The 11,459-nt window shown below is 40.4% G+C and overlaps 2 protein-coding genes and 1 long non-coding RNA gene across 3 annotated transcripts in view; 1 reads left to right on the forward strand and 2 right to left on the reverse strand.

The window, feature by feature from the left end:
* Positions 1-1,190, forward strand: part of LOC107835768 (uncharacterized) — an 8,244-nt gene extending 7,054 nt beyond the window's left edge. The window contains exon 3 of the long non-coding RNA XR_001661589.1: positions 1,096-1,190. This is a non-coding gene — a long non-coding RNA (uncharacterized LOC107835768). The remainder of the gene's footprint in view (positions 1-1,095) is intronic.
* The window catches only part of sytl1 (synaptotagmin-like 1), a 10,303-nt gene extending 5,169 nt beyond the window's left edge, over positions 1-5,134 (reverse strand). The window contains exons 1-9 of the mRNA XM_007547595.2: positions 4,954-5,134; positions 3,426-3,551; positions 2,526-2,677; positions 2,319-2,430; positions 2,164-2,218; positions 2,029-2,062; positions 1,906-1,946; positions 427-546; positions 138-304 (exon numbers count right to left, since the gene is read on the reverse strand). Coding sequence (XP_007547657.1) covers positions 138-304; positions 427-546; positions 1,906-1,946; positions 2,029-2,062; positions 2,164-2,218; positions 2,319-2,430; positions 2,526-2,677; positions 3,426-3,550 — 806 coding nt within the window. The 5' untranslated portion in view covers position 3,551; positions 4,954-5,134. The remainder of the gene's footprint in view (positions 1-137; positions 305-426; positions 547-1,905; positions 1,947-2,028; positions 2,063-2,163; positions 2,219-2,318; positions 2,431-2,525; positions 2,678-3,425; positions 3,552-4,953) is intronic.
* A 3,021-nt stretch (positions 5,135-8,155) lies between these two features.
* Positions 8,156-11,374, reverse strand: cd164l2 (CD164 sialomucin-like 2). The gene is made up of 6 exons (XM_016669256.1): positions 10,731-11,374; positions 10,347-10,433; positions 10,063-10,155; positions 9,956-9,988; positions 9,658-9,817; positions 8,156-8,762 (listed from the first exon to the last, which is right to left on the reverse strand). Exons 1-6 carry the CDS (start codon positions 11,092-11,094, stop codon positions 8,747-8,749), a joined length of 753 nt encoding a protein of 250 aa, XP_016524742.1. The 5' UTR covers positions 11,095-11,374; the 3' UTR covers positions 8,156-8,746.
* Between the last annotated feature and the right edge of the window lie 85 nt (positions 11,375-11,459).

Consider the following 11,459-nt stretch of genomic DNA (forward strand, 5'->3'; position numbering starts at 1 on the left):
ACACACACACACACACACACACACACACACACACACACACACACACACACACACACCCACACACACACACTTGCATATTGATTCGGAGCTTGACACTACCGCTCTGAAGCTAGTCACATGAAAACACAATTGCTTACGGGTCGGAGCGGTTCTTGCGTGCTGAAGCAATGTCCTCACAGCGATACACTTTCACCTGGAGCTCCTCCCTGTGATTGTCGTAAATCAGTGAGTACTGGATACGGCCCCTCACCTCCACCGCTCCGAAATCCCCCGAGCTGAACAGACTCATCATGCTTCCACCGAGCTGCAACAAACACACAGAGACCAGCTCCTGCGTCACTGTCCTGAGCTGAGTCATCTTTGCGTCCCCTTGATCGTCAGCTGATCAAATGTGTGTGTTCAGTGAGTGTGCGTGCGTGTGTGTACCGTGTAGCTTGATTGAAGGCTACCGTTGGAGCTGCTGGTTTTCACAAAAGCTGGATCTGGCTCTGTCAGGCTGCCGTTAGGAGAGTCTGAGTCCCCGTTGAGACCCGCAATGAAGTCTTCCTAAATGGAAACATTCACAGGAGGGTTTAGTTCTTGTGCAAAGGTGACATATTTCTTCAAGATGCACATGTGATTCCATGAACGGGTACACAATTTCAGTCAAACTGTTCAGATGATGCCATGACTTTCTGAACATGGTGCCTGAAATTGAGTTTAAACATTAATTACAAAGAAATTCATACCCTGACTTGAAAAGAGTTGAATTGTGGGACTTTAATGGCACCCTCCACATTTAATGGGGATTTAAAAAAAAAAAAAAGCATCATAATTTACTTTTTACAATTTGATCCATGAGTTAATTCCTGAATTTCTTTTTACCCTCTCTTCAACAATGGAAAAACAGAGTATATGCCATCACAGTAGAGCTAGTGTGTGTTCTCTTGGTCTGTTGATAAGTCAGGAAAAGGATATGAGCAAATTTGCACAGTTATATAATAATATAACTCTGAAACAACAGGAACTGTGACAAACTAGACTGGATGAGGGTCCATATTTATCTTCCCTTCAAAAAAAAAACATGAAGGATGTTCATGGAAGGATGTTTTTCAGGAAAAAAAAGGGTGTTTCTATTGAAACGTAACTATTTTTGCCTGCAAGTTTTGTTATACATTTGTCGATATAGAACCTTCTAGCCAAACCGATGAACATAAAGGCTTGTTCATCGGTTTGGCTAGATGAACAAGCCTTCATCTAGCCATGATCCCTAATGGCCATAAAACCATTAGGGATCATGGCTTCATGATCCCTAATGATCAATGCTGCTGCATTGATCATTAGGGATCATGAAGCCCCTAAAACAAACATTTTACATGCAAACTGGTTGGTTGGGAGTAAATAAGTGCCATTGCGAACATAAATATGTGGAATTTGTTTATTGCTTCGGCAATGATATGTGAAACTATGTCCTTTTTGTCAAATGAGGCAAAGATTGAATTTTTTTGTAGCTGCAATAATTTCAGTATTACACATTTTCATTCTCACTCACTAACTTAATGTAGCCAAATAAAATTTGTATGAGTTTTTTGGGGGGTTTTTTAAGCGGCCAACTGTGTATAGGTAAACTTAGGCGGAGCAGAAATGTTTACACATATAAAAACTACTCGTGGTACGACTGTTTTGCTGAAACCTTTTCCGGAGAATATACTGAAGCCCAAACACTTTATATTGTCACTGTACAAATATCATCCTCCAAACAATTGAAAAGTTTTGGAAGGGAACATGTCTGACTTAGTGTTTCACGCAATGTCAAATGTTGACTCAGTGTCAGTGGATGGGAGTTAGAAAACGGGCTAGATGGACACTGTTTACCGAAGCGGTTAGTCATAGTACTGTGTGAGTGTAGGCGGGCAGTGTGATCACCTCAGGTTCTTCTGAGTGGCCATTACTTCTTGTTTCGCACTCTGTGAGCAAAGCAATGTGTGAACATTGTTACTCAGAAGCATCCAGTGATGAACAAAGGATTTTTGACATTTCTTTTCATACCTTTGCATGGAGAACTGTTCGCATGATTCAAAACCTGTAATTGGAAGAAATTTGGCATTTAATTTAATATTAAAATGGGTAGCTCATAAATAATTTATAGTAGAGGATTTAAAAAAAAAAAATCCAAACACACACATGCTCTGCTGGTGTATCAGGTCTCAGTAAGTCGGGTTTCAGATTTTCCTCACTTCTGAAAGCGAAGTTAGAAATCAGAAACTGGAAATCAGAAATTGTTCCGATAATATTTACTGCGAGCAGAGCTTTTAATTTGGGGGGTCACTCTGACTGACCTTCCACTTCCCTCTTCTGTTTTGTCCTGCTGTCTTCCTCCTGCCTCAGGAAGGACGCCGTTCACCGGCGTTTCCTGCTTCTCTCCGATGAACAGCTTATTCAAGTTCACATCTGTTGCCATCACAACCAGAGAACATTCACCGAGATAAATAGCCCTGCAGCGGCACAAAAGAACAGCCCCTCTCACTTAAGTGGCGAGAACTCACCTCTGCTCTTTGTCTTTCTGTGGCGTATGGAGGCCCGAATGAGGTCAGAGCCCGAAGTCCATCTGCAATGGCGTTTACTGTACTCCTCACTGAACCATTCTCCAGAAAGGAGGCGCAGACGAGACAGATTTTTTTCTGTCTGCTCCAGATTCCTGCACCATCGACAGAGATCCAGAAACTGATGAAACTGAAACCTGCGGAACTGATATCAGGCTACGTTAACCTGTTCACTGTTAACGCTTGCACGCAAGTCAGTGACAGCTAAGGAGAAATGTTACTGTTGACACTTTGACCTCAGTTAACAGTTAATTTTTTTTCCAAGATAAAAAAAAAAAAAAAAAAAAAAAAAAAAAAGGTCCGTCAGTAAAATATCACATCTGTCTGTAGAAAATGTTGATATTTTACGTGGGAATGGGATAATAGCAGAGGGGATTCAAATATTTCATTTCATTTCATTCATTAATAGAAAAATTAAACATTAGGACTAAAAATAAACTTCCCAATTACATATTTGACCTAGGCTGTTGAAAACAAGCACAATTAATATTTGATTTTGAAGAAAAAAAAGATTTTATGCAATACATTTTGAGATTTAAAATTTACAAAGTTTAAAAATATGAATATAATATATATATTTAATCCACAACTAAATAATCTTTACGTTTTAGACATGTGTGTTCATGTCTACACCCAAAAACATTGAACAAACAGACTAAAGGGTTTGTGACCTTTATTAATAACAAGAGCTTTGTCCAATACTTAGAGATTATGGAGAAACAGTTCCCCCGTCCACTACCAGAGCCATTAATCCTTTGGAGAACAATCCTTATAAACTTGCAGATTTGCTTTCAGTTAATGCACCAAATGTGACCCCTTGGAAAATAATCACCTCCAACTGACCTTACTCGACCTTCATCGAGATGACGTAACTCCAAGTCTCGCTGTAGGACCTGCAGGATGGAGGACTGCTCCTCCTCCGTCAGGTGGCTCAGGTCGAGAGTTGAGTCAACCCGCTGCCCAGCCATCCTGGGAAAGAGATGATGTTATCTTTAAGCAAATAAGCGCTACCTGTTAGGAATGGCATCGTGTCCTGTTTGGGCTTCATAGGGCTTGTTCAAGAAATCAAACAGATTTGTGTCCAAGCGAAAGATGCCCAAGTTCAGATGACCGTTCTGTAAACTCTGGGTTAACACAGAGGGGTCGTCCCACATCAAGGTGGTGTGTTGTTCTCTTTAATAGCCTTTAATAGGAGGAGGAGAACAACAACCGGTTGTACAGATTAATCACCATCGTATGCTCCCATCGCACATCCAGGGTGAAATGAAAAACCTCAAAAATGATCTACACCAATATTTTTACAAACATATATGTGTTTTATATAGTCTGACAAAAATGCCTGTGCATCTCTTTCACTGGAAATAGGAGCTGCATACAGTTGGCAGTTGAATAAACACACAAGGATCTTCATCCTGGTGCTACCGAACAATGCTCTGTTAAAAACCAGACTGCCATTTGTAAAGGAAAGTGATCCGGGAGGAAATTGTCGCCAATACTAACCCAGGTTTCTCTCTGTGGCAGCTCACAAAAGCTGGATTATCCTCATTTATGCAAAAGACCATGAATAGCATTCAACAACAATATTGAAACTGAGTGAAATAACATATCTAACCACTTCATATTTACTGAAAAAACTTGCAACTCAAACCCTCATGCCACATCAAAATACAAGTCTTTGAAGTCGTTTCCCCTTCATGTGATTTATGGGCATCAGTGGGCGAGTGGACATGCTGTGTCTCCAACCTGCAATGGCTTTCATCCCCTCCCCATCACACTTTACAGTATATTTTATCTACTGGTCAGAAACACTTTACAACATAAATTTAGAAGACATTGCATCAGCAGAGCTCATGTAGTTTTGCCCTCGAGTTAACTTATGCTGAAACGTTTAGCAACTTATCTTGTCCAAAACGCTTAATCTTAAATGTGCGTGGGTGTTTTTGGTGGGTGTGTTACCTGTGTTTAATTTGCGCAAGCGCAAACTGTTTGTCTGGGAAACAAATAGGAAACAAAAATAAAGTTTCCGCCAACACCCACTATTTCCATTATGCTCAACAGCCTGTGCTCTTTTGATTATTCTCGTCTAGTATCTCCCTTCAAATTGCTTAAATGTTTTTTAAACAGTATATAAGAAATACATTATTAAGCGTATTGTCATCTTTACTGTTTCATTATAAAAAAAAAAAAAAAAAAAAAAAAAAAAAAAGATAGCTCCAGCAGGATTTTCATCCTCATAAAAACGACGTGAGTGGAGACACCTGTCGCCTCGTTCTCACATTTAATTTCTTTCCTCACCAACTTCTTTAAAAAATAAAAGTAAAAATAAATAAGCACATTCATACGCATAAAATACGGTGGAAATATGTTTTACCTTATCTGACAGCTTCCACCTGTTCCATTTGGGAGAAGTGCAGGGAAAAGTTTTCCAGAGTGCGCTCTGCGTCTGTCTGTTTGTGTGCTGAACAAACGCAGTGAACACGCCCTCGGGATCAATCCGCACAGGGGCAGCCCTCTGCTTGGAGCTCAGCGTGAGAACAAACACGAAACAGGGCCACGCACACAAGCAGGGACACAGTGTGTGTGTGCGTGTGTGCGTGAGTGAGTGAGTGAGTGCTTTATAAATTTGAACAACAAAGGAACATGTTTACAAATCGGGGTTTACAGTACTAAAGACATTTAAATCTGCTAACAAAATCTAATGCCTCCAACTTTCCCTATGTTCAATATGCATTGGGATGCTCTCTGTCCTTACGTTGAGTTCAGAGTTGTTTGGGGACCTCCAGTTTTTTTAAATCTGAAACTGCAGCTTTAGGTTATATTCTTGTTGCATTTCCAACCAAGAATCCTCAAATACCAACTTCCAAAAATAAAAATAAAAATCTGTACCTGAAAGATTCAGGTACATGCTAAACAATGCAGACACTCTGTTTGCACTAATGAAAATTACTTCACCTCAGCAAGATAAACGCTTAAAGTTTATCTGACTTACAGCATCCTGACCTACTCCCCAATTAAATGTTTACTAGATATATGACCACTTAGAGGTACTTATAGACGATGTATAGCAGCACATCAAGCTTCTCAAAGCCCAAAATTAGTCATTAAAAATGAAGAAGGAAATGAGACAGTTAACTCATTACAAAAGTACCGATGATAGTGGAGAATACTGTTAATGAAGATCTTTCATCCCAATATATTTTTAATTATTCACATGTAGTCACAAGTAAGACATTTTTGGATTGGCCAACCTATGTGAAAGAATATTATTACATAGACCACTGACAGATGAAGAGCGTAAGACTCTGCATAATGTTGCCTGCTCCTCAACTCCCGGTAAATGTTTTAACGTGTTAGAGGCTGGAGAAATGGGCACGCTTACTCCATCTGGGTGTGACACATATGACCCACAAAAGCATTGTTTCAGACCATGTACACGATTTCATGGAAACAACATTCCCTGGCGGATTATGGCCTCTTTCATAAGGGATAATGTTTCCTATCCCGAAGCAAATATGATTCAGGATTTGCCAACATCTAGGTGCTAAAAACCACAGGAGTCTTGCGCAATACATCCCTGGAGTGCCCTTTGGAGTAAACACACTAGTAGGCATGTGATCTCTATGCATAATCAAAGTACTTGCCACCAATTAAAGGAATTTGATGGGTTTCATCGTGAACATGCATAAAGTGGTTATTCAAGGTAGTTGGATAAATTTCAGGGGTACTCCAAGTCTGACTATTTTTCACTTGTACTTGACTTTGTGTACATTGTTTTTGCCAGTAGGTGTATTTTGGGTATGGTTGTTATTTATGTTGCCCTTGTGATCCTGTTCCGATATGCTTCTAATACGTTTACGGTCTAATCAACAACAGCACAGGTCACAAATAGAAAACAGGAAGATGAAGCTGGATGCAACTACAGATATTATCTTCTGCTTAATAAAGTTTTGCATAATGTTCTTCCTGTTCAACAGTGTAACACAGCAGCTTCAGCTTTCACAGCCTTACAAACCTTTGGATGGTGTAATGTTTCAACCCATGAATAGAGATACATTTACTATAAGTGGTTTTTCACTGATTTTTTGAGGCAGTTTTTTTTTCTAACACTAGTATTAAAATTACTTATTTATGCCATCACAATAGTTATCTGCTTAAACATTCTCTAGATGTCAAAAACTACAAAATGGATCGTAAACAACCCCATCACTGCTACTTTCCTGTGGTAGCCAGCTGTGATACATTGCTAATGCTAGTTTGTATGTAAACAGGAACTGATGGAGATTTAGTTTCAATTTTTTTTTTTTTTTTTTTTTTTTTGTTTTTTTTTTGCCGTTTGTTTTGCTTTCTTTGTGACTTTACTTGTGATAATTATGTTTGTTTTAATGTTTTTTTTGAAATTTTGGGTGACTTGTTTTGGATCTGTTTTTCTGTAAGTTGTTCTTTGGCCGGGTGTTTTGCCAGGTGCCCTGACACACGCACACACGCGCGCACATGCATGCATTCACAAACACACGCGCGCGCGGATGTTTTGCCAAATGGTAGGGTGGAGGTGGGATTTAACTCGTCTCCCTGCAGTTTTCCACACCTATTAAGCAAATAGTGAGTTAGCACACACGTACACACCTGCTCGTACGAGTGATTCCTCATGTTTTTACGAAAGGAGGAAAGACTGATCGGTTGTACATTAACTATTGGTGTTTGTTGGACTTCCCTTTCACAAAGTAGAAAAGTGTTTGTGTGTAGGGGTGGGGGGGGGCAGATTCGGAGTGAGAAAGGCTTGTGTTCAGTCCTGTTCTTTGTCAACAGTCTTGGAAAGGAGCCATCGTCTGCTCAGCTGGGAAAACCTTTTTGTGTGGGTTTATTCAAGCCTGTAAAGCCTTGGCACACTGGCCTCAATGCTCCTCCCCTGCAGGCCTCCACCACGCTACATACTCACCCTGACTTACACAGGGACACCGTGATTGTTATTTAAGGCTGGCAAAACCACTGATGACATCCCTTTATCATATCATCATGAAGTTACAGATCTATAAAATTTACCTGCTGTCTGCATCCTTACAAAGGACTGAGAGGTGATTATTCTGAGTCGATTGAAGCAAAAAGAAGGAAAACACAGAAAGACGAGTCATGTATTTGTCCCCAGAACCGGCATTAGCATGTGAGAACATCACCAAGTGATAAGAACGGTCAATGGGAAGTATGAAGTTTTACTGTTTTTTTCCCCCCACAACTCTTAAAAAAATACATTGAAAAATAGATAGTGAGTACAAAGATGGTTTCTTGACAGGAATTAAATAGAAGTAAGCGAGTTTAAATGGTAATGTAAGAGGGATGTGAGGTGAAAAAGATCAGATTGAGAGTGATGTTTGTTTTAAAAAAAATAAAAAAGAACAGCATCTCAGCATGGCGGTGATAGTATCAGGGTTTGGTGTTTTATTGTTTTGCATTGGAAACAGGAAGACTGAGTCACCGTTACGAAAACAAGAATAGTAAAATTAACAACGTAACACAATTCTACATAAAATGATGGATTTGATGATTGTTAAGTTTTAACAAGAATGACAAACCTTAAGTCACTGTTGAAAGCCTAACTTTATTTCCAATTAGTTTCTCGATTCAAAGGAGTTTGCAAAGGCCTGGGATTGTCCTGTCTTCTGAAATTAGTTGTGCTAACTCGTAATGTGGCAAGATGGTAAATTATAAATTAAACAAACAAATAAATAAATAAAAACCAGTTCACAAACATTAAAGCTCCACTGTAAAGCAAGAAAATATTTATTGCAATGCTTCTTAGTCGCACACGAAACTGTCTCTTTTATGAACAAGAGTATCTGTGAAGCTTTTTTTTTTTTTTTTTCTGACCTACTGTCTGCACAAAATTATGTAACCCCTTCTCCACAGCTGTGCTGCATAATTCACAGCATACGTGTCAAAGCCACTGATGGACTGTAAATGCAAGCATAAATATAGTCGAAATCTAAACACGGCCATCCCACAGGGGTTTATAAAGGGCACCAAACCAAAAATGACAGGGGCTCAAAAAAAAAAAACAACAACACAAAAATATCTTGTCGTCATTACTCGATGAGTCACGCTCTGCTGCTGCCGCCGCCGCTGCTGCTGCTGCTGTCCTCCATCCTGTCTGCCCTTCAAACATCTTGTCCTCACTGTGGCTGCTCTCTGTGCAAAGACAGAACAATTTGTAAGCAGACTGATAAGAGTTTGTCACCAGACTCGTTACACATTGAAGGTCTGCGAGACTGAAGAGTGATATCCGGTGCCTTGCAAAAGCGTTTGTAAGCCTTGAGCTTTTCCATATTCTGCCTGGTTACAACCACAAATTTCAAGGTATAATTATTGGAATTTTATGTCATGGATTGACCAAACTGTGAAATGGAAGAAATGAGATGCATGAATATGTCCAAATATGCTTTGATCTGAGAAATCCCACCTTTTGCATGTTGTCCAATTTTCCTGTGACCACACCTTTCCTCTGCACATCTGCTGTCTACTCTTCTCTAATTATGGCAAATTTTACACATGACTTATGATGGCTTTCTTTTAACAATTTATTTCCACTTTTCCAGGAGAACCACTGCTGTAAGGTGTGAAAATAAAAATGTTCCCATGGACAGATTATGAGCTTCGGATGCTGACTGTGCCTGGTGGATTCGTGCCACAGTCATGTTTGCTGTTGTATTCCTGCCTTTATTTGATTGTGGATAGCACAGGCCATAGCACTGAGATGTTCAAAACTTCTGGTATTCTAATCCTCCCAAACATTTCTTCACACCTTTATCCCTAATATATCTATTGTGTCCCTTGATCTCTATGATGCATTTTATTGACTGACATTTTCTGCCTTTTCCTTCCACTTCTCAAACATGCTGCATGTTGGTCTAACACATGAAATTCTAAGAAAAGTGCACATTACATTGTAAAATGTTAAAACAAAGTCCAGGGACATGCTTGATTTTACAAAGGCACAGTGCATACTGTAAAGTATTCTTGCCACCAGGGGGTGCTGGTGCCTCACTTCAGCTGGTGCCTCTTACACCTACATGCTCATACTCACATGGGGTCATAGTTGCTCTGCTCTTTGGATTTGAGGAAGCGCATGGCGAGAAAGCCGCCACCCTGCAGGCACAGAACCAGTACGATCCCACCTATGAAGCTGGACATGTCAAACTTGGCCTGGGAGAACTCAGAGGCTGAGTCGGAGCTGCTGTCACCACCTGTACGAGAACAAAGTTCACAGTGTTTCCGTTGCCATCGCATCAACACGACCGGGTGTAAAGAAGAATTGTGTTTGACGTAAGACAGAAGGGAGAGGGGCAGGAAGTGGCAGCTGAGACACAGCTGACTCAATTTACCTGAGTCTCCACCGGCAGCAGCACTCTCCACAGCTGTAACAAAACATGTGATAGAGTTAGAGAAGCGTTGTAAATATACTTAATGGATTTGTGTTTTTATTAAGTACCTGTGCACAGTTCAGAAACTCTGGTCCAGCTGCAGTTCATGCCATTGTCAGCAGAATCCCCCTGATCAGTGACACAGAGGCCTGTGTCGTTACCTGAGAGAAAACAGCAGCAGCTTTTCAACGTGTGTCACCGTGCGTTCGTGGGATGCTAAATAATTCAGCCTTCTGGTTCAAACGGCCAGAGCTTGTGTTACAGCAGCTGTGATGATTGAATTACTATCAGAGGTCAGATGTGTGTGTGTATATGCATGTGTGTGTGCGCGTGTGTGTGTGTGTATACTTACCAGTTGGACAAAGCCTCCAGACGCAGCCTGTCAGGTTAAGCATGGAGTCTCCAACACACAGATCACATGACTCAGCCTGGGAACAATCTGGAGAATAAAACTGTGCCATCAGTCAAAATCATTATACGATTCAGGAATTTTAACATTTTCAATAATTAAGGTATGAAATACAAAAGGGGGTTGGGGGGCCTGCAAATTTATCTCACTGAGTTTGTGAGAAACATTTACAAAAGTGTAGGACAGTCAGTAAAAACATAAAGGATGCATATAGTTAAATAAAGGTGGTTCAGAAAGTCTAAACCAACAAGGTTGGTGTAAAATGTGCAGGACAAAAGTTGTTCTTACAGTAAAAAAAATAAACACACACCATCAAACGATTCCTACCTGACTGTGAGTGTGCAAAGGGAACCGCTGCTAGAAGCAGCACAGACAGAAAAAGTAGCCTTGGTACTAAATGTTCCATTGTGATGAACGCCAATGTCTCAAACTTCAGCAAGTTCTCAGCAAAAAAGTGAACTATCTTCAGCCGGTCCTTAAAAGAGAATCCAAAGTCTCCAAAAGAGATATGGTCCCCAGCGAGGACGCACTGAGAAAGAGACCAGGAGAACCTGGTAACATGAGCAAGACCAAACTTGGTTCCCCTGGCAACCAGGTGGCCCACCTCAACCCTCCTGAAACAAACACCGGTTTGAACAGACTGACACCTGTTTACCACAGCAGGTCCTCGCATGAGCAGACACATGTGCATTTCCTCGTGTCTTCACAAAAAGAGTGCAGCTTGACTGACTTCGTCCAACCAAATCAGGATCGATTAGGTTCCATACATTGGTTGGTTTCCAGTTTTCCTTTCACGACCCGTTTCAAGACTGCAGTTTTCTGAAATCTTCTTTGAGCGTCTAAGCACCAATTTTTGCTTAAAGGTTAATGTGGTGAGATACGGTGATATCAACCCTATTACTGAAAAGTGAGAATACATTTTAACAAAGAAGAAATACAAAATATTCAAAATAAAACAAAACCTGCGGATGGATGGATGGATGGATGGATGGATGGATGGATGGATGGATGGATGGATGGATGGATGGATGGATGGATGGATAGATAGATAGATAG

The sequence above is a fragment of the Poecilia formosa genome, unplaced genomic scaffold (assembly GCF_000485575.1).
Source record: "Poecilia formosa unplaced genomic scaffold, Poecilia_formosa-5.1.2 Scaffold21, whole genome shotgun sequence".
Lineage (NCBI taxonomy): Eukaryota > Metazoa > Chordata > Actinopteri > Cyprinodontiformes > Poeciliidae > Poecilia > Poecilia formosa.

Coding starts and splice junctions, on each gene's coding strand:
- cd164l2 (XM_016669256.1), bottom strand. CDS start 11,094: ATGCACATGTGTCTGCTCATGCGAGGACCTGCTGTGGTAAACAGGTGT. Junction 10,434..10,730: donor CTTTGCACACTCACAGTCAG/GTAGGAATCGTT, acceptor TTTATTCTCCAG/ATTGTTCCCAGGCTGAGTCA. Junction 10,156..10,346: donor CTGGAGGCTTTGTCCAACTG/GTAAGTATACAC, acceptor GTTTTCTCTCAG/GTAACGACACAGGCCTCTGT.